The sequence below is a fragment of the Erythrolamprus reginae genome, chromosome 1 (genome assembly GCF_031021105.1).
Source record: "Erythrolamprus reginae isolate rEryReg1 chromosome 1, rEryReg1.hap1, whole genome shotgun sequence".
Classification (NCBI taxonomy): Eukaryota; Metazoa; Chordata; class Lepidosauria; order Squamata; family Dipsadidae; genus Erythrolamprus; species Erythrolamprus reginae.
In genome coordinates, this window is record NC_091950.1 from 371,320,873 (window position 1) to 371,342,539 (window position 21,667).

At 41.4% G+C, this 21,667-nt stretch overlaps 1 protein-coding gene across 1 annotated transcript in view; it reads right to left on the reverse strand.

Annotated features, from left to right (window-relative positions):
• The window catches only part of SRBD1 (S1 RNA binding domain 1), a 175,212-nt gene that overhangs the window by 15,898 nt on the left and 137,647 nt on the right, over nucleotides 1–21,667 (reverse strand). Inside the window, exons 17-19 of the mRNA XM_070734549.1 lie at nucleotides 16,326–16,432; nucleotides 6,720–6,896; nucleotides 4,725–4,865 (exon numbers count right to left, since the gene is read on the reverse strand). Of these exons, the coding sequence (XP_070590650.1) occupies nucleotides 4,725–4,865; nucleotides 6,720–6,896; nucleotides 16,326–16,432 (425 nt within the window). The remainder of the gene's footprint in view (nucleotides 1–4,724; nucleotides 4,866–6,719; nucleotides 6,897–16,325; nucleotides 16,433–21,667) is intronic.

Here is a 21,667-nt window from a genome sequence, read left to right on the forward strand (position 1 = left end):
GGAATGTCTGTCTTTGGTTAATATTGAGTCCGTCCTGCTTAATATAAAAATTATTTACTCAGCTTAATGTAAAGATTGTTTACTTAGCTTGTGTACATTTAGGGTAAAAATTAATTAAACACTTCTCTGTTTGTCTAAGGCATGAGTAGGCAAAGTTGGCTCTTCTATGACTTGTGGACTTCAACTCCCAGACTTCCTAAGCCAATCATGCTAGCTCAGGAATTCTGGGAGTTGAAGTCCACATGTCATAGAAGAGCCAACTTTGCCTACCCCTGATCTAGGGTAAAGAAGTTAATTAGACACTCTTTTGTTTAGTTAGAAAACATACCTTGACATGATTTGTCTGTATTCTATGTGTTATATATTAACCATTTACCATTGTAACTAAAATAGTAAAGTTAATCTTTTATACTTGTGTGCACAAAGAAAATTGCTATAAAAATAAATCCAAGACCCAAGCAAGACAGATCTCTGAACATACCCACAGAGAGAGAGATCTCTCTCTAAATATCATACCTAGAAAGAATAGATATTTGAATATACCCAGAGAGAACAGATCTCTGAACACTGAGGTTTCATACCCAGAGATAAGGTCTTCCTAGCTCGGAATTGCTTTGCTTAGAAAATCATGTCTCTGTGTCTATGATTCCTACAATAGGTTATATCTTATTTAAAAGTACTGATACCAAATAAATATTACTATCACTAATCTGTCACGAAATAGAAAAGGATTCCCTTATTTTAACAATATTATTTTAAGTTGAAAAAATGTTATGCACATTTGCGAACTGGTACGGTAGGTAAGCAGTATTGGGTTCCTACCTGGATGGGAGGGGATGGCATTCTGGTAGCGACCAGCGGTTGCGCACACACGTTGGAGTGAGATTTGGCTTCTGCACATGCATAGGAAGCAAAATCTTGTGAGAAGATGTGCGGGCGCATGAGATTTTGGCAATTTTGGGTGATTTTTTTTTCTTCTGTGCATGCGCCGAAATCTCACATACCCACACATCCTCTTACAAGATTTGCTTCCTGCATATGTGCAAAAGCCAAATCTCGCTCCAATATGCGCGTACCGGTCACCTGTAGCTCTGTATGTAACTGCACTGGTAGAAGAGTCAAGCAGGAACCCCCGCCTGAAAGTAAGTGAATACCATCTCTGCATAAAGCGAGCAAAGAACATATTATCACAATGATCCTAGAATATTCACAGTAGGACACAAAACTATGCAGATTATTCTAGAATACAAAATGGAAAATATGGTTTTGGCACTATTCTTTGGGGTAGCTTTTTACAATCTGAGGCTCTCCACACAGATATGGGAAAAGATTGGGAGGGGAAGGAAAGAAATAGTAATGGTCTTTAAAGCTGTTATCCAAAATTCAATAATACATACATCCAAATGTATACCATGTCCTCAGGAAATAGAACTGATAAACCAGATGTTGCAATCTGGTGTCATAATATCATTATTTACTGATTAGCTTGTCTTCATGAGCACTAAACTTATCCTGATTAAAGCCACTGTTTTGAAAGTGTTGTGGAAGATGTTCTTTTTTTTAAAAAAATATTAATTTAATATTTAAAAAATATTAAACAAAATTTAAAATTAATTCCACGAGGTTTCAGTTTAACTCAAAATTGTATTACGTTTACATTGAAGTCAAAGGATAAAGGGATCATCCACAGTAGCCAGTTAAGGATAATTAATTGTTACATCCAATATTATGTTAGAATGAATCTTTATAAACTGAATTTAACTAGAATTTGAGGAGGACGGAACGTAATCTAGTATCTAAGCACAAATTGTTTTCCAGATGCCATAAGTTCTATTTGGTTATTTCTCTGGCTCCTGCTTACTTGAGGCATGTCAGAAACATAGTGGGTGTTGACAAGGAGATGCTTTGAGGATTATGCTGCATACAAAAAACTGTTAAAGTCTCCCCTCCCACCCTTTCTGGCAGAGTTAACGTGACATATCTATGACAGTGTGTATGGAAAAAGTTGCAACAACTGATCCCTGAAGGACACATGTTATGTAATTCTAAACATGCCTGCTTAGAAGGCAAGATGACATCTGGCATTAAGTGAGTATTTGCATCTAATATTAATTGAGGATGAGTAGCATCAGAATAAGTATAGGAAAGGGAATTTAACCCTAAATTCCCTGCTGTAATCCTGATGAAAATATTTCTATTTCTATTTCTAAAATCATTAAGGGGAAATTGATATCAGTCGAAAATTCCCACTTCACTCAAATATCTTTACTTCTGTGTAAACATGCTGAGGATTATGGCCCTGCACAAGGGACTAATTTATTTATTTATTTATTTAATTTATTAGATTTGTATGCCGCCCCTCTCCGTAGACTCGTAATCCATACAAGCCAATTGTTCCACTTTTACTCTTCAGGTTGTATCCTTCTGCAGTCAGCATAAAGAATAAAGTTATTTATTCTTATCAAGCGCTTTTTGATGTTTAAGTAAAGATTTTATTCAGAGATAGTTATATCTCAACTGATTTATTCATCTTAATTTTGGAAAAATCAATTTTGCTTCCAAACTGAGAGTGATTCAGCTATCAGAAGACAAAAAAGTGTCTTGCTAAGTGGATGCAAATAATAATGACATCAGCAAGTAAATCAGGAGGGTTTACTTTGTACTGGAGAGACCAAACTGGCCTTCAAGAAAAACCAAATAAAAAAAAAAAGAATGGAGGTATGGGAAGACAAAGCTTTATATGGCCAATGCATTAAACAAATAGTAGGGAAAGCAGATAATAACAGGACCTGGCAATGGCTAAGAGCAGAAAAATTGAAGAAAGAGACCAAGGGGCTAATTCTGACTGCATAAGACCATGTCTTAGGAACAAACGCATACAAAGAACTGGGAAGACAGCAACAAACAATAAGAGTTGGCTATGTAAAGAAACTGAAGAAACATTGGACCACTTGGTGAGCTGCTGCAAGAAGATCACCCAGTCTTACTACAAGCAATGGCATGACAAAGTAGCAACAATGGTGCACTGGAAAATCTGCAAGAAATATAATTTGCTGCAAGCAAGAACTGTGGGGACCATAAATGACTACTTCAGCTTCAAATGCAACAACACAAGAGCACCCAACAGATTCAAACTTAATATTAACCGCTCCAAACTTGAGTGTAAAAAATATGACTTCAGCAACCGAGTTGTCGAAGCGTGGAACTCATTACCTGACTCAGTAGTGTCAACCCCTAACCCCCAACATTTTTTCCTTAGACTATCCACGATTGACCTCTCCAGGTTCCTTAGAGGTCAGTAAGGAGCGTGCGTAAGTGCACCAGTATGCCTTCCGCCCCCTGTCCAATTGTCTCTCCTTATCTCATTTATCTTTTCTTCCTTTCAAATATGTTCACCTATACTTTTATATCTTTTCTTCTATTCTTTTCTTTATTTATATTATTACATATCTATTCTCTTCAATGTGTATTATGCATTGGACAAAATAAATAAATAAATAAATAAATAAAATAGAGAAAATAATAAAAAACGAAGGCCTCTGGTACTTTAGAATTCAAACAGATAAGGACCTGCCATATTACATCACCGGCTTAACAAATGTTGGTAAGAAAGACAAAGAAATGTGGATACTGTGCATGGCAGTACCTGGAGACAACAAAATAGAAGAAAAAGAACTGGAGACAATAACAAAATACAAAGATCTGCAAACAGATATAGAATTACTATGGGTAAAGAGAGCAAAGTAATACTGTACAACTTGTAAGAGGAACTTGGGTATAATACTAAAACAACTGGAGCATCACATATGAATGTATATACATACAGTGATACCTTGTCTTACAAACGCCTCGTCATACAAACTTTTCGAGATACAAACCTGGGGTTTAAGATTTTTTTGCCTCTTCTTACAAACTATTTTCACCTTACAAACCCACCGCCGCCTCTGGGATGCCCCGCCTGCAGACTTCCGTTGCCAGCGAAGCACCCATTTTTGTGCTGCTGAGATTCCCTTGAGACTCCCCTCTATGGGAAACCCCACCTCCGGACTTCCATGTTTTTGTGATGCTGCAGGGCAATCCCAGCAGCGCAAAAACAGGTGCTTCACTGGCAATGGAAGTCCGGAGGCGGGGTTTCCCATGGAGGGGAGCCTCAGGGGAATCCCAGCAGCGCAAAAATGCTTCGGCTGGCAAAAGGGGTGAATTTTGGGCTTGCACGCATTAATCACTTTTCCATTGATTCCTATGGGAAACATTGTTTCGTCTTACAAACTTTTCACCTTAAGAACCTCGTCCCGGAACCAATTAAGTTTGTAAGACAAGGTATCACTGTATATGTATATATGTATGTATGTATCTCTCTGTGTGTATGTGTGTATGTATGTATTTATGTATGCATGTATAACTCATGGCCCACAGGTCACATGTGACCCTGGACAGCTAGTAATGCAGTCTATACATATAATTATAATTACAAGTATAATTGCATATATCTACACACACACACACACACACACACACACACATACATACACACATCTCACATAGAGTTGAGAACGAGCCTGCTGTATCTAGAACTCATTTAACCATCGTTACGATTGTCTAAGAACAGCATTATTATATTCAGAGCTCTGCTTCTAAGAGTTTTTTTGTATTCTGGAAGAAATATTACTTCCCAGACTGAAAACTAAAAGAGCTAACTGCACATTCATTTTTTCACCGCTTACCTCATTGCAATATTATATGATTCAGGGTGGATACATGTTTGATCCAAAGGATTTGGCTGCTGAACGACATTTGCTTTCTTTTTACACCGTTTCTCATTTGTGACTTCTTTATGACTCCCAGCTGCAAGCCCACTTTGTTGACTGAGATCCAAAATCATAAGAGAAAATTATGTATTTATCATTAAAGCAGTGAACATCATGTGTATTCTTTTTCTTCCCAATGGGCAAAAGCTACAAAACCCTCAAATTTGATACACAGATTCTGCAAACATTGCTAACAAATGAGCATTATAATTATCAAATCCTCAAAAATTCTGCATATAGTGGACCTGAAGTTCTTTTAATTTAATTATCTGTATTTCTGTCAAGCTCCATTGGAATTGAGCAATTTAAAATAACACAGATTCAATATTTCAATCACAAAGAATAGCTCATGAAGCTCAATGCAATTGATAGGACACATGGCTTGTAGTTTGAGGGCACCAGATTCAATTTCTGACAATTTCTGAGAAAAATCTTGAAATAACATTGCCGGTCTGTATAGCTAATGCTAAATTAATAGGCTATGGTTAGAATAGTTTTAAGATTGATTCATATGCTTCCTATAAAGAGTTCAGACATCAAACTGGGAATCCCTCTGCTTTTTTCTTGATAACCGAGATCTTTCTTTCTCCCTGCCTTTGTGTGGGTGTGTTTGTTGGCTTAAAACCTTAATATGTTGAATCAGTGGGTTTTTTAAAATTGTGCATAGTCATTGTATCTTATATCCCACCCTATATGCCAAAGAAAACCTCAGTCATAAATGTACTATTACACAGTGGTCCATGCATAGAACTATTATCAACTTATATTTTTATTTAATTTGTATGGGTTTTCATTGAATTCCAAGACTAACCATAGATCAGAAGATACGATTCCATATATTAAAAACATGTGTATCAATATGAGAGCCAGAATTCCTTGCACTATCTTACAATGTGTTTTTTTCCACTTTTGTGTAGACTATACCAATGGAGTCTCAAATGTAGCTAGTTTCCTAAGATATCTAAGGTTGGCTGGTACAGCAATTTTAAAGTTATTAACACTGGGTGGAAGGGGAGTATTTAATATATCTCCATATCCAAAGTTGGGTCAACCTTCGGCTTCTGAAATGAGTCTTTGTGTTTAGTTCCACAGTGTTCGATCAAATTGCTAGTATATTTCTGTTCTGCTTAAAATTTAATTCAACTGTCATTTGGAGTTTCATTCCTTAGAATTGATGGGAAACTTTATTATGACATACCGTCTTTACTTGCCAGAGAATACTTATCACTGGGCCAAAGTCACCTTGGCATTGGAAGACATAATATAATGCAAATATATCCATGGTAGTTATTACTATTGAGGGCTGCAAAATGTGGGTGGGATAATGTGGAAAAGGAAGAGAGGAAAGAAGAAACTCTGCTTCTTCTCCCTCTATACTGCCAATCAAATTTCTGTAATGTTAGACCATCATCTCAAATTTAATTTATTATATTTGATAGTTTCCTTGTTGGAGGAAACAATATTTATTAAAGTTAGATGGATCAATATCTTAACTTGTATGACACAAATCTTTCCAAAGTGTTTCATAAGCAACATTTACTATTTTATAAACTGAAAACAAATGGTATCAATATATAACAACTCGATAGGATGGATGGGAGGCTAGAGTAGTGGAAGATTAGTGTCATAGGAATGTTTATTTCCTTATGTTAAGAGATGTTAAGAGATCTAAAAGCTGAGTTATGAACTTCATAGCTGAACTGAGATGTGAATCTATGACTCTACTCCCTAAATCACATTGCCCTTCTATGACCCCTCTTATGTTATAATTGACTAATCAGCAGATGGCAAATTACCCTTCATCCTAAATGCAGACTCTCAAGTCAAGGATTCTAAGCTATTATCCACTGGAGATTTTCTCTACGTACATGTGGCAAATAAGTGATCAACCTCACACCCTTTTAATATTACCTGCAGAATGATCTGATGTATTCCTGATTTATCCTGATAAAGCCAGCACATTGTTGAAAGGATTTTGGTCCCAATCCTTTGACATCTTTAAGCTGTTCCCGATTGATAAATGGTCCGTTTTTCTGTCGCAACTCAATGATATTTTTAGCCCTGTTGGCATTCAGTCCTGCAATATGTCTAACAAATATAATAAAAGGAAATTTGGAATCACATTTCATAAAAGGAAGCAATAAGTACTATCAAAGCAACAAAATACAGCTTGCTCTAGGATAGAGATGTCAAACACGCATCGTCCCGTTGTCATCAGGTGACGTATCCAGTCACGAGTTGGACACCCTGGCTCTGGGAGGATTGGAAAAAAGCTTAATCGTAGTTGCTGTACTGTAGAAGTGATAAATCAGAGATCCCCACTCAAGGAAAGGCTTCTTCTAATACAGAAGAACCGTTGCACTTACCTGAACGGTCTTCTCGCTGCACTGCAAGGAGAGTCCAACATGGGTTAATCTTCAGCCTTGCTGGAAGGGACTGAGTTAAAAATTAGCATAAATAACTGGTCCAACCCCCATGCTGCCCTTCCTGGGTCAGTCTTATAATAAAACGAAGTCATAGTGATAGTAAACCAAAGAACTTTATTAAACCAACTGAACTGGAATTCAACTCAAACTATGACAACCCTGTGACCCTGGGCCAAAACAGCCGGGTGGGTTTGGACTCTCCTTGCAGTGCAGCGAGAAGACCGTTCAGGTAAGTGCAACGGTTCTTCTCCACTTGCACTGCTTCGGAGAGTCCAACATGGGATATACCCAAGCTCAACTTATTAGGGAGGGAGAAGGCTGGACCAGGGGCGCAGTATCGTTGCAAACTCTCTGCAGTACTCTGCGACCAAAAGCTGCTTCAGCAGAAGCGAAAGTGTCTAATCTATAATGTCTAATGAATGTATTAGGCGCGGCCCAGGTTGCCGCATGGCAAATATCGTCGATCGGGGCCTGTGTTGCCCAGGCCGCTGATGGGGCCGCACTCCTCATTGAGTGTGCTGTGATGCCTTTTGGTATCGGTGCAGGCCCTGATTTGTAGGCGGTGATGATACAGGAACGGATCCAGCAACTAATTGTCTTGGGTGATACTTTATTCCCCATAGATGCTGGAAAATATGAAACGAACAGGGCTTCCGTTTTCCTAAAGGTGTTAGTCCGTCGTATATAAATTTTGATGGCCCTTCTAACATCTAACTTGTGCCATTTCAGTTCCAGTGGGTGAGACCCATGGGTACAAAAGTCCAGCAGCACAATGTCTTGAGATCTGTGAAAAACAGTGTTCATTTTAGGTAGAAAGGAGGGGTCTTGCCGGAGGACCACTCTGTTTGTGTGGAATATGCATAAGTCCGGTCTTACTGATAAAGCTGAGAGTTCGGAGACCCTCCTTGCTGATGTGATTGCCGTTAGGAAAGCCGTCTTCAGTGATAACAGACGTAGCGGTATCTCCCGTAAGGGCTCAAAGGGAGGCTCCGTGAGGGCTTGCAATACTAGGGGTAGATCCCATGTGGGGAAACGGTGTATGGTAGGGGGTCTGATGTTCGCTGCCCCTCTAATAAAGTCCCGAATCCATGGGTGCTGGGAGATTGGACTAGAAAAATCCATTTTAAGTATCGTGGCAATTGCTGCCGTCTGTCTGCAAAGTGTATTCGGAGCTAATCCCTTGTCCAAGCCTGCTTGCAAGAACTCCAGGATCTGGACCACCGATGGTGATTGAGGATCCTGATTGCGACTTCTGCAGAAGGAGCAGTATGCCCTCCAGGTTGCCTGGTAAATTTGCGTCGTGGAGGGACGGCGTGCTGCTTGGATGGTGGTTATCACTTTATCTGGGACCCGTTCCCTCCTCAATCTCTCCCCCTCAAGTGCCACACGGCAAGACTCCACCACTGGGGGTCTGGGTGGCGAATTGACCCCTGCGTTAGTACCACTTTGTGGTATGGGATGCGCCAAGGGTGAGAAATTGAGAGATCCATGAGGTCCGCAAACCAAGGGCGTCTGGGCCAATGTGGGGCCACCAGAAGAATCTCTGCCTGTTCTTGTAGCAGTTTGTGTATTACTCTCGGTATTAGGCAGACAGGGGGGAATGCATACAGCAGTCCTTCCGGCCACGGACAGGTTAGTGCATTGATCTGTTCCGCTCCTGGTGATGGGAACCTTGAGAAAAACCTTGGTAAGTGACTGTTGTGGTGGGTGGCAAATAAGTCCACTTCCGGAGTCCCATATTTGTGCACGATGTCCAGGAATAGATCTGTGTTCAGGCTCCACTCTGTGGGGTCTATGGTAGTCCGACTGAGCCAATCCGCTTGTATGTTTGAGGTGCCGGATATGTGTTCCGCCCATAGGGATGCGAGATGTTGCTCTGCCCACCTGAACAGAGACTGAGATTCTCTCATCAGACGACCTGATTTCGTGCCCCCCTGATGGTTGATGTGCGCCCTTGTCGCCACATTGTCTATGAGTATCAGCGCATTCTGACCCCTCACCAGCCCTTTGAAGTGCCTGAGAGCCAGGTGAACCGCTCTGAGTTCCAAGTAATTGATGTTGTGACATGCGAGTTCCTCTGGACTCCATAGTCCCTGGGCCACTCCTACATTGGAGTGAGCTCCCCAACCTGAAAGGCTCGCGTCCGTTGTTACAGTTACCTCTTGTTGTAGTAGGAACGGCGACCCCTGTTGCAGGGCTGATGACTTCCACCATGGGAGTGATCGGCGTACCTCTGGTGAAATCGTCACCAATCTGGAGGAGTGGCTGGTTTGGTTCTGTTGAAAGGGAATGAGGAACCACTGTAGTGGCCTGGCATGAAGCCTGGCCCAGGGTACAATGTCTATGCAGGATATGAGAACTCCCAACAGTTGGGATAGGAATGCCAGAGTTGTTGTACGGCTGTGTTGCAATTCTGTGATCAACGCTCTGACCTTGTCCTGGCGTTCTGACGACAGGAAGACTCTGCCGGCCATGGTGTCTATATTGGTACCCAGGTGGGATAAGTACCTGGTTGGTGTGAGGTGACTTTTTTGGTAATTGATTGAGAACCCCATACGCTCCAAAGTTTCCATAGTCTCTGTCAGGTCGTGCTGCGTTTGACTGGAGCTGCTGGACAATATGATGATATCGTCCAAATACGCCATAAGGCGTAGTGGACGTGTCCTGAGCTCTGCGGTGAGTATGTCCAATAACTTTGTGAATGTCCTGGGTGCTGATGATAGGCCAAAGGGCATGGCTCTGTACTGGAAATGATGGTTTTTGAAACAAAACCGGAGGTATTTCCTGTAATCCGGATGTACTGGGACATGTAGGTATGCCTCTTTGAGGTCTATTGACGTCAACCAGTCCTGTTGACGTATTGCAGCCAGTATAGTCTTTAGAGGGTGCATTTTGAACCTGCGGTATTTTATGTATAGGTTCAACTGCTTCAGATTGAGTATGAGGCGGCAACCCCCCGAGGCCTTGGGTACTATGAACACGATGGAATAGTACCCTTGCCCCTCCTGGTGCGGTGGAACCTTCTCGATGGCACCGATTTGAAATAGATGATAAATCTCTTGGTAAAGGAGGTTGCGCTTGTGGTCGTTGGAGAGCACCGGGCACTGTAGGAATCTGTTTGGAGGTTTCTGGGTAAACTCCAGGGTGAGTCCCTGAGCTATAATATTGATAGCCCAAGTGTCTGTGGATATAGACGCCCAGGAGGCGGTGAAGTGCTGCAGCCGTCCTCCTATGGGGAGTGTCTTGGTAAAGTCATTTGTTCCTTTGAAAGCCTCCCCTATTGGAACCTCTATAGGCCTTCCTTGTTTGTTGGAACTGCCTGTTCCTGTCCCCGAAGTTACCTCTGTCTCCTCTGTAGGACGACTGGGAGTAAGACCCCTGGGTATACGATCTTCCAGCCTGGGGTTCAGTGGAGGAAGATTCGGCCCGAAAGGGCTGGCGTCTAAAATACGGAGCGGTGCGTCTTTCCTGGCGTCTGTAGGTTCTAGGCATGATTTTCTTTTTGTCTTTGTCCTCCACGAGGACTTTGTCAAGAGATTCCCCGAACAATTTTGCCCCATCAAACGGGGCTGAGGCCAAATGCCATTTGGATTTGGCGTCAGCTTGCCAGGTCCGGAGCCAGAGTAAGCGACGGGACGATTGGTTTGCTGCTAGGGCTCGTGAGGAGAAACAAGATGCTGACAGAGTGGCGTCCGCCGAGAATTCCGCAGCAGCCAGAAATTTGTTAAGGTCTTGCCTTAGACGACCCTCCTCAGGTCCCAGCTTCGTGAGCATCTCCTGGAGCCATAGGACCGAAGCCCTGTTAAAAAATGACGCTGCTGAGGCTGCTTTAAGGGCCCATGCCGTCATCTGGTGAGCTTTTTTATTTATTCCTTCTGCCCTCCGGTCCTCCGGCTTTAGGCCATCTGCCACATCGGAGGGGACTAGTGCATTAGATACTAGGGCTGCAATTGGAGCATCTACCGATGAAAATTCCAGCAAATTCTCCAATTCTGGCTCGAATGCGTAAAACTTACGCTCAGAGGCTGTTGGGCCTAGAGCGCATGCTGGATATTGCCAAGGCCTCTTAACATTGTCCAAGAAAAGCTTAGGAGCCGGTATAAGGTCAGCATCCCTTTGGAGCTCCGTGAGCACCCTTGAGGCCGGTTGAGGGTCCGATGCTGGATCTGTGGGCTTCTCAGGGGTGCCCAAGGCAACAGCCAGCTTCGCCTTATTCAGCAGTACACGAAATATAGAGGGCCTAAAGAGACCTGTATATGCTGGTGGTTCCGGAGGTGCCCCCTCATCCTCAGATAGGCCATCATCTGGCTCTGAGCCCTGCCCTCTGAATGCAGGATCCTCTAGTAATGAATCATGAGCAGGTGACGGGGGAGCTGGGGCTGCCCAGATATTCCTTTGCAGGGAAGGAGGAGGAGGAGGGTGTGGAGAGGCAGGGGGAGCACTTGCTGTGTATTGTTGTACCCCAGCTGCTATGCCATGCGAGTATGCTGAAGCGATCATATCCTGCAAGGCTGGTGGTAGGCATTGCCAGGTATCTGGGGAGGACCTGAGCCCTGCAGCTGTTGGGGTAAACGTGGCTGTAGGTAATGGTTGGGGTGCCATGTGCCATGCGGGAGAAGTGGAAGATGGCCTGGTAACTTCAGGTCTTATTGGTTCCGCCACCTGGGATGGGCCCCCAAACCTATTAGGCGACCAGTCCTTGTCGGTGGCCAACCCAATTCCCTCTGGGAGCCGGGGGGGGGGTGTTTCCCAGTTATCATGCCCACACTCTGACCTGGCACTGTTGACAAAGAGGCATTGCTTTGCTTCTGAGCTTCTAATTGCTCCTCCAACGCCTTAATCCGACGCTCGGCCTCTCTTAACCCAGATGAGGACTGAGAGGTTTTTGCCTTTGCCTTTGAGGAGTGTGCTTTCTCCTTGGCCTTTACAGTTGAGGGCTCTGCTGTCCCCTGTTGCGGAAGATCGGCCATTGGGGATGATTCTGAGCCTCCAATAATGCAAAGTTCAAAGAAACTTTCTTTGCTGCGTTTGTAACAAGTTTTTACCGAGCGAAAAGATGGCCACCACCGATTGAGAGCAGTCTTTTCCTGTGTGGAACAGGATATCCGGTCTCTTCCTGCCTCTCTAGGGGTGAATCGGGCTGTCCGTCAGCCCTTAAAGCCTGGCGGGCGGAAGTCGACCCCTCTGCAGGGTTGCCCAAAATGGCGGCCCCCTGTGTGGCGCGCCATGTTTTTAATGGCCGCGCCCTTAAATTGGCCGTCTCAGGCGGCAACGGGGATCGGCCGGGCTGCTGCGTTGTTGGCGGGAAATTTAAAGTTTCCGCTTTGTCCTGTCCAATATTGCGAAAATCACATCGCCTAGAGGTATGGCCGCGCAGGCCTCTTTCACTGGCGGTTTCTGGCGGGAAATTTGAATCTCATCCTGCTTTGTCCTGAAAATCGCTCCGAAAGACGGTATGGCCGCGCAGGCCGGGGACCTCTTTCGCTGGCGACACCCGGTCTCGGGAGCTGTACCCACGCAGGGAAGAGGCTCCGACCTGGGAAAGACGTTTTAAGGGCAATACTCCACAGAGCAGGGGCCCAATCCCGCCGAGGTGAGCTGCTCCATGGATCTGAAAAACAAACAGAAAGAGAAAAATCATTAGAAACAAGGCATAATTTATTAATAAAACAACAAAAAATACCAATAAAACTACTCCTAGACTATAAGAGTCCTAGGAGGAAAACTCATGTGTCCCTTCACTATGACTGAGTTTTTTAGACTGACCCAGGAAGGGCAGCATGGGGGTTGGACCAGTTATTTATGCTAATTTTTAACTCAGTCCCTTCCAGCAAGGCTGAAGATTAACCCATGTTGGACTCTCCGAAGCAGTGCAAGTGGAGAATGGTGCTGTTTTACTAATACTAAAAGTGCTGGTGGGCTTCCTTATAAAGTTTCAAACTTATGAAACTTTACCACAATTATGTTTAAGGAAAACACAGGAGAAGGAAGGAAACAAGTCCATTCCCTTGAAATCAAAGTGGTTGAGCTGCAAATGGTTAGTGAGTCAGATTGGTATTTGGAAGAGATCTTTTGGAATGTGATAACTTTTTCCTACTCCAAGACTTATCTACCATTAAGGTGAAGAGAAGTATTGGGAAAAGAGATGAGATATTGCGATAGAAGAGGGCCAATTCTTAGGTGACAGGATTAATAGCAAAAATTTTCATCTGGGATTAATCTGGGATTGGAGGGCTTTAAAAAAAAATATTTTATTTATTGATTTTTTTCATAGTAAAACATCACAATAATTTTACACAGATCTATACCTTATCTCTTTTATAGAGGGCTTTTAGTTTAATATTTGCTCATATAATATTCTGATGTGGGTGCGATATAAGTGTTATGGATAAACAGCAGTCATCAACTGGTGGTCCACAAGAAAATTTGGTGGTCCACAGAAAGATTATTTGCATTTTTAATATTGTACTAAACAGTCCCTGGGACAAATACATGCAATGAACATTTATATTGCTGCAGGACGTCTCCTCCTTCGGAGTCTTTTTGTCTGGGTTGGTGGGGACAGAAATTCTGACAAGGGGTCTGCTTAAGCCTCCTGGTGCAGGCTTTTGGACAAAGGCTGGAGGAAAGTGCTGTTGGTGGCGAAAAACTGGAGGACCTGGTTCCCGTGGGACTGCATCATGGCCTAGATCTGGCTGACCATCTCAGCCCACTGAACTTCCAGGTGTCTGTACCTGACCTTGCATTTGTCAAGGAGTGAGCAGAGTGACCCTTGAGTTAACAAGGATGCACAGAGGAAACGTGGAGACCTAGCAGATATCCAGATGATAGCCCAGAGATATGAGTAATAGTTCAGTAAGACAAACCAGATACATTAAGCATGTAAGTATTATTTACTTTGGCAAATATCTTAGTCAAGAACAATCCTAGTCATACACAGTTAAATCAGTCAACACATATACAATACTATATCTTACTTGTTCAGCTTACAAATACATAAACCAGCATTTAGCACAAAGCAGTCACAGAGAACATAACAGTAATAGCAGAGAATAATAATCAGAGAGAGAGAGAGAGAGAGGGAGAGGGAGAGAGAGAGAAAGAGATAGGCTCTGGCTCCCTCTTATGGCTAACTGCAACATTAGCTCTAAAAGCTATAGTGATACAATTCATTTAAACATACATTGATATTTTTTTACATATTGCCAAACCCAACCAGTTATGTAAATAGTACTAACAGCATTCTCATAGGTTTTCCCTCTGCTTGGAAAGCTTATGCTCATAGTCCTCAATGAGGTGCTTCTACTGAGCCTCCTTCTCGTCCAGATCCAATTTTAACTGAGCTGTTTTGCCAACTCTTTCTTGTGGTGGCTGCTTATCTCCAACAATTGCTTCCTGTTGAGGCCCCAAGCGGCCTGGCTGGGGAGGTGAGAAGTGGCTGGGGAGGCGCCCTTTGACATGTGTGACATCGAGTTGGCCATGCCCACTCAGTCACATAACCACCCAGCCATGGCCACCCAGCTGGTCATTTGGCAGATCATGTTAGTGGTCTGCAGGGTTTAAAATTATGAATTTAGTGGTCCTTGAGTCCAAAAGGTTGGTGACCCATTATATAAACCTATAGTTATGATGGCAAATTTATGGCAAACGTGCCACAGATGGCACACAGAGGTTCTCTGCAGACATGCAAGCTGTTGCCCTAGGTCAGCTCCAGTGCGCAGCTGGCCAGCTGAATTTTGGCTGGCCCTGCCCACACCACAACTCCCCTCCTGAGAGTCTCCACATGGCCGCTTTGGGCTTGCATGGAGGCTCTGGGAAGGCAAAAAATGGGTCTACCGGAAGTCAGGAAACAGGCCATTTCTGGTCTCCGGAGGCTTCAGAGAGGCCTGTTAGGTCCAAAACAGGACATGGGGTCATGCGTGCATGTACAGGGGTGCATGGAGAGCACATGCATATGCTTAGGGGGGCAAGGCAGGAGAGGGCATTGCATTAGGGATATGGGCACACATGTATGTGTGATAGCGTGCGGTTGCACGCTTTTGGCACCTTAAGGAAAAAAGGGTTAGCTATCGCTGATCTATAGGAACAGTGTCTACAATGCTGTTACATTTCACATTCGTACAAATGGCAAATAGCAAACAAGTCATGTGAAATCACATTTGGAAAATAGGGAACTACTGAAAAATGCAGAGCACTGGTACAAAACGGAGTGCAAGTAAGAGAGCCTAATCTCTTTATAATGCCTGGAAGTAATCTAAAGCCACAATGTATGATGGAATGTGCAGTATTCTACAATGTAAGAAAGGTTTAACCACAAGAAGACATCAGGGCTTTCTCACAATTTCCAGGAAGCTATAGAAGTTAAAGCTTCCTTCAAGAAATGGAAATCTTATTCAAGAACTAAAAAGAACACCAACTTAAAAAAAGAAGAAGTAGTAATATGATAATACAGTGTTCCGTCGATTTTCGCGGGTTCGAACTTCACGAAAAGTCTATACCACGGTTATTAATTAAAAAATACTTCGTGGATTTTTTCCCTATACCACGGTTTTTCCCACACAATGACGTGATATGTCATCGCCAAACTTTCATCTGCCTTTAATAAATTTTTTTTAAATAAACTTTAATAAATAAACATGGTGAGTAATAATCTGAATGGTTGCTAAAGGAATGGAAAATTGCAATTTAGGGGTTTAAAGTGTTAAGGGAAGGCGTGTGATACTGTTCATAGCCAAAAATAGTGTATTTACTTCCGCATCTCTACTTCGTGGAAATTCGACTTTCGCAGGCGGTCTCGGAATGCATCCCCCGCGAAAAGCAAGGGAACACCGTAGTGCAAAATAGCAATTGAGAACTATAAGGCAAAAACACATTAAGAAAAAGGGGGGAAAACCTTCTATCAATATACAGTGATACCTCGTCTTACAAACCCCTCGTCATACAAACATTTCGAGATACAAACCCAAGGTTTAAGATTTTTTTGCCTCTTCTTCCAAACTATTTTCACCTTACAAACCCAAGCCGCCGCCACTAGGATGCCACTGTATGAATTATTTGAATTTCGAAACTAAGAGAATGTTTTCAAGCTCACCTTAATAAAGTTTCTGAGCAGATGTTAATATCGACTCCTACGAAGCTGACACATTCCTCCACCACACTGTCCAGGGTTGCTTTGAGTAGTGTCTGAGATACATCATGCTGTAAATTGGGAGGGGAAGGGAAAGAGAAACCCAATAACACTTGAGTAGTATTTGATTACTGTATGATGGAAACTATTCAGAAATGAAAATTTAAGAGACCGGCAGTATTAATAAAGTCTTTGTGGGTAGAATATTGACACATAAAAGGACCCAAGAGATGAACATCTGATATACTGCCACTGTTTGTATTGTGAAACTGGTTGAACTAATTTGAATTTATTTTTAAATTGCATATTCCCCTCTAATCAGTTTGCAAGAAATTCAGATAGGCACTATATATGTGACAGACAGCCTATCGTGTTTCCATTACAAACAGAGACCAAGGCCAGATACATGCCTATTTTATGCAATTTTCTCCAAGAATGAAAAAGAGGAAATGAAATGTTGGTTTTGCACATGCTAGTTTCCACTAATGTTCATATTATGCTAACCCCTCACATCCTGGACATAAATTGTTTCAACTCCTACCCACAAAATAACGCTATAGAGCACTGAACACCAAGACAACCAGACACAAGAATCGCTTTCCCCCCGAACACCATCACTCTGCTGAACAAATAATTCCCCCACCACTGTCAAACTATTCACTAAGGCTGCATTACTAATTATTTGTTTGTTTGTTTGTTTATGTATTCAATTTCTATGCCACCCTTCTTCTGAGGCTCAGGGTGGCTTACAGCAAATGTATGCAAAGCACATTACAAATCTACAATAAAATCTATATTAAAATACTGTCTTAAAACCCCGATGCTTAAAATTAATCAATCACATCCATACATACATTCAATATATCACTATTACTATTAGTCTTTTCCTTGTTCCTATCACCCATCTCCTCCCATTTATGACTGTAACTTGTTGCTTGTATCCTTACGATTTAATATTGATTGTTTCCTGATTGCTTATTTGTACCCTATGACAATCATTAAGTGTTGTACCTCATGAATCTTAACAAATGTATTTTTTCATTTATGTACAGAGAGCATATGCACCACAGACAAATTCCTTATGTGTCCAAACACACTTGGCCAATAAAGAATTATATTATGACATCAATTTGCAGCAAAGTATTTAACAGAGTATTCATATTACAAAGTTTTAAATTCTGCAGATGTTAGTAAATAGATTTAAATTAAAACTTAATGGTAAGAATACCCAATAGCTTGATAGATTTGTTATAAAAACATTAAAAAGAAAATGTGAAACAGAACTAGGAGAAAACAAATTCTCACTGTTAACCAGATTAACATAGTCAATGAAACAATAATGCTACCTAGTTTGGTAATGGAACTTTTGCAAGAAGAAATCCAAGCTCGACAAACACCAGAGTCCCAAAATACAGGTGAAATTCGAAAAATTAGAATATCGTGCAAAAGTTCATTTATTTCAGTAATGCAACGTAAAAGGTGAAACGTAATATATGAGAGAGACTCATTACGTGCAAGGCAAGATAGTTCAAGCCGTGATTTGTCATAATTGTGATGATTATGGGTACAGCTCAAACCCCAAATCCATCATCTCAGAAAATTAGAATATTACATGCAATCAATAAAACAAGGATTGTACATAGAACAATATCCAAGTATGCAGGAGTATAAGCATGCATATGTGCTCAGTACTTGGGCCCCTTTTGCAACAATTACTGCCTCAATGTGGTGTGGCATGGAAGGTATCAGCTTGTGGCACTGCTGAGATGTTATGGAAGACCAGGATGCTTCAGTAGTGGCCTTCAGCTCTTCTGCATTGCTCGGTCTCATGTCTCTTGGCAATGCCCCATAGATTCTCTATGGGATTCAGGTCAGGAGATTTTGCTGGTCAATCAAGCACAGTAATCCCACAGTCATTGAACCAGGTTTTGGTGCTTTTAGCAGTGTGGGCAGGTGCCAAGTCCTGCTGGAAAATGATGTCAGCATCCCCCTAAAACTCGTATGCAGAAGGAAGCATGAAGTGCTCTAAAATACCCTGGTAGCTGTGTTGAACTTAGTGAAGCACAGTGGACCAACACCAGAAGACATGGCTCCCTAAATCAACACAGACTTTGGAAACTATTGCATCTCATTTGTAAACCAAGGACCCAGAATATGGAGGAAGAATGGAGAGGCATACAATGCAAGATGCTTCAAGTCCAGTGTGAAATACCTGTCTTGATAGCTGAAATTTTCCTGTACATCTTAAGAAAGAATGTGTGATATAAAAAAGAACTGGAAGGTGAATATGCTCAAAGAATATGAAATTAGTTTGGAAGGGCAAAAGTATCTCCCACAAAATAGTTATACATCAGTTTCAGTTTCCCAAACACACCAATATTCTATAATACCTCAGTGAAATAGGGGCACAAAACATGAACAAATGCTCATACAATGAAGGCTAATAACCCCCTCCCCCAATGATGTCCCCTTAAACCTTTTGAGATTTTAAAATTTCCCCTGTCTGTTGTAACTATAATTGCCAAATTCTACACTAGTACTTCCAGAGTAAACACATTTAAAACATGTGATCCAATATTCTGGAAAAAAAAAATTCCCCCAGGCCCCAGGAGCACTCTACAGGCTCGCTAAACTCTTTGCACGCCCCGTTTTGCCTCAAAAATGGGTGAAAAATGGGTGTTTTTGCAAAAAATGGAGTGTGCAGAGGAATTGGGAGGCCTGCAGAGTGTTCCTGAGAGCTGGGAGAAGGCACAAAATTCAATTTTTGCAAAAAAAATGGGCCCATTTTTTAAACAAAATGGCTCCTGAGGGCCAGGGAGGACAAAAACATTTTTTTCTTACTTGCCTCTTTGAAATCTTGGTGCATCATATACACCGGTGTGCAGTGTTCCCTCTAATTTTTTGGGGTGGATGGGCGGAAAAGTATAGTGTCTGAGTGGCAGTCCCTTCGGGACTGGGTGGCACTCTTTCCCTCTCACTATTTCCCTCTCGGCTTCTGGGCAGGTTTGAAAAACTCTGAGTTGATGATGATTTTTAAGTGAGCGATTGCTCACTGCTCAGCTTAGAGGGAACTATGCCGGTGTGTCTTATAGTCCGAAAAATATGGTTTGTATATTTCATTGTCCAAACAAGTTTGATCTTTCTTTATTATATCTTTTTCCTTTTTCTTTTTAGTGTTGTAAACTGCTTATAGTTGTTATGCATGTATCATATATATGTGACTAAACATAATTTGTAGTTTCATAGTCAGGTTAGATAATAGCACTAACACTATAACACTTAGACTTATATACCACTTCACAGTGCTTTACAACCCTCTCTAAGCGGTTTAAAGAGTCAGCATATTGCCCCCTCAAACAATCTGGGTCCTCAATTTTACCCACCTTGGAAGGATGGAAGGCTGAGTCAACCTTGAGCCTGGTGAGATTTGAACTGGTGAACTACAGCCACCACTCAGTAGAAGCATCTTGCAGTACTGCACTCTAAGCACTGCGCCACCAAGGCTCCTTAAGTATCCATAAGAATGGATTATATTCTAAGCAATCTAAACTATAATTCCAATTTTCTTCTGTAAGGTGTATCTTCTACGTGAGTATTGGATGGCTATTTTCAAGCAGCAAGAGCTGCATTTCCAAAAGAATGGGCAAGATCATATTAACATAATGAATCATTTAGCCATGATTTTTGAAAATGCACTTTTTATTTTGGCCTTTGATCTTTCTCACATTGGAGATCAATTATGCCATTTTAAACATTTATATTTTCCAATAGTTCATATATTTTAATTCGTGTTGGTTCCCACCAGGACATATAAATGATAGGTATGAGAATAATCTTTACAATTGCACATAGTTCAATTGCTGAATGACAAACTAACAACTGCAGTTTTCTTAACATGATGCATTCTCAAATCCTAAAATATATTCATGCAGTATTTCTCTCTACCATACTTTATAAACCTTGAAATTTCATTATATGCTTTCACCATGTACTCACTGCTACTTCTGTCACACTGCCCACTCGCCCAATTGTTTATTTTGTTATGTAATTTTGAGCAGTGACTTGATTGTCTGGGAAAGAAATTTGGTTAACAAAGCACAAAAGAGGGTCAGAGAGAGAGCATAGCTTAAAAGGCATAGCTGTTTATGTACTGTATTTTGCTCTTCAAAAAAGTGTTATTGCTAGTATGATGCAGGATTGTTTAACAAATGCAGGCAGCTTAATACCTGCTATAAAGCCCTTACACTTCCATTAAGAAAGAAGCAACCATAAGTTCCTAATAACAGCTGTACCAGATGCTGTCTATTTATGCATGATGGGGTGTTGTGCCAGGAGAGAAAACCTCCTGGCACAACACCCCATTCAGGGGCAATATTCAGGGGCAAACAATGGGATCCTTCTTTCAACTCCATCTGAAAAGAGACGAACTCCGATTCCTGCCATAATATACACTGCTCAAAAAAAATAAAGGGAACACTTAAACAACACAATATAACTCCAAGTAAATCAAACTTCTGTGAAATCAGACTGTCCACTTAGGAAGCAACACTGATTGACAATCAATTTCACATGCTGTTGTGCACATTTAACTTTATACAGAACAAAAGTGTTCAATGAGAATATTTCATTCATTTAGATCTAGGATGTCTTATTTGAGTGTTCCCTTTATTTATTTATTTATTTTGAGCAGTACATTTAATCATAATACTCCCTTACAGTTTTGCAGTTTGCTAATATTTTACAAAATATTCGCAATGGAAAAGAACAGTATAATATTTGAGCATTCTTAATGCTAGAGTTGAGCTATGACAATACCAATGGCACAAAGGCTTTACTTATTCATTCTTGTCCATCCAAAAGCAGTCATTCTCTTTGAACATAATTTAGCATTTATAAAAGTTTTTAAAAACCTAACACCTTACACTTGGAGTACGAACAGTGGAGAGACTTAGCCACCTTCCAAATTGTTATCCATCCTTTTAAATGAGAAATGCTAAGGTTAGGAAGCCATATATACTAATCAGCTAAAAGAACAATGATCACAATCCTGGATTTCCAAAATCTTTTATTTCCAAAATGTTAAATGTTGCAAATTAATGGAAGATACTACATGTGACTTTGTGATCCAGAAATTATGTGCCTGTAAAAAATGTTTTTTTAAAAAAACGGCAATATCTGGAATATATTGTTATGCTGACAACACATTTTCTAAGTTTGGTTGCATATAAGATTCGGACTTTCTTATATTTTAAGGCTATCATAAGCAAATCTCGAGGGATAGATCATTGAAATGTCAGCTTACAATT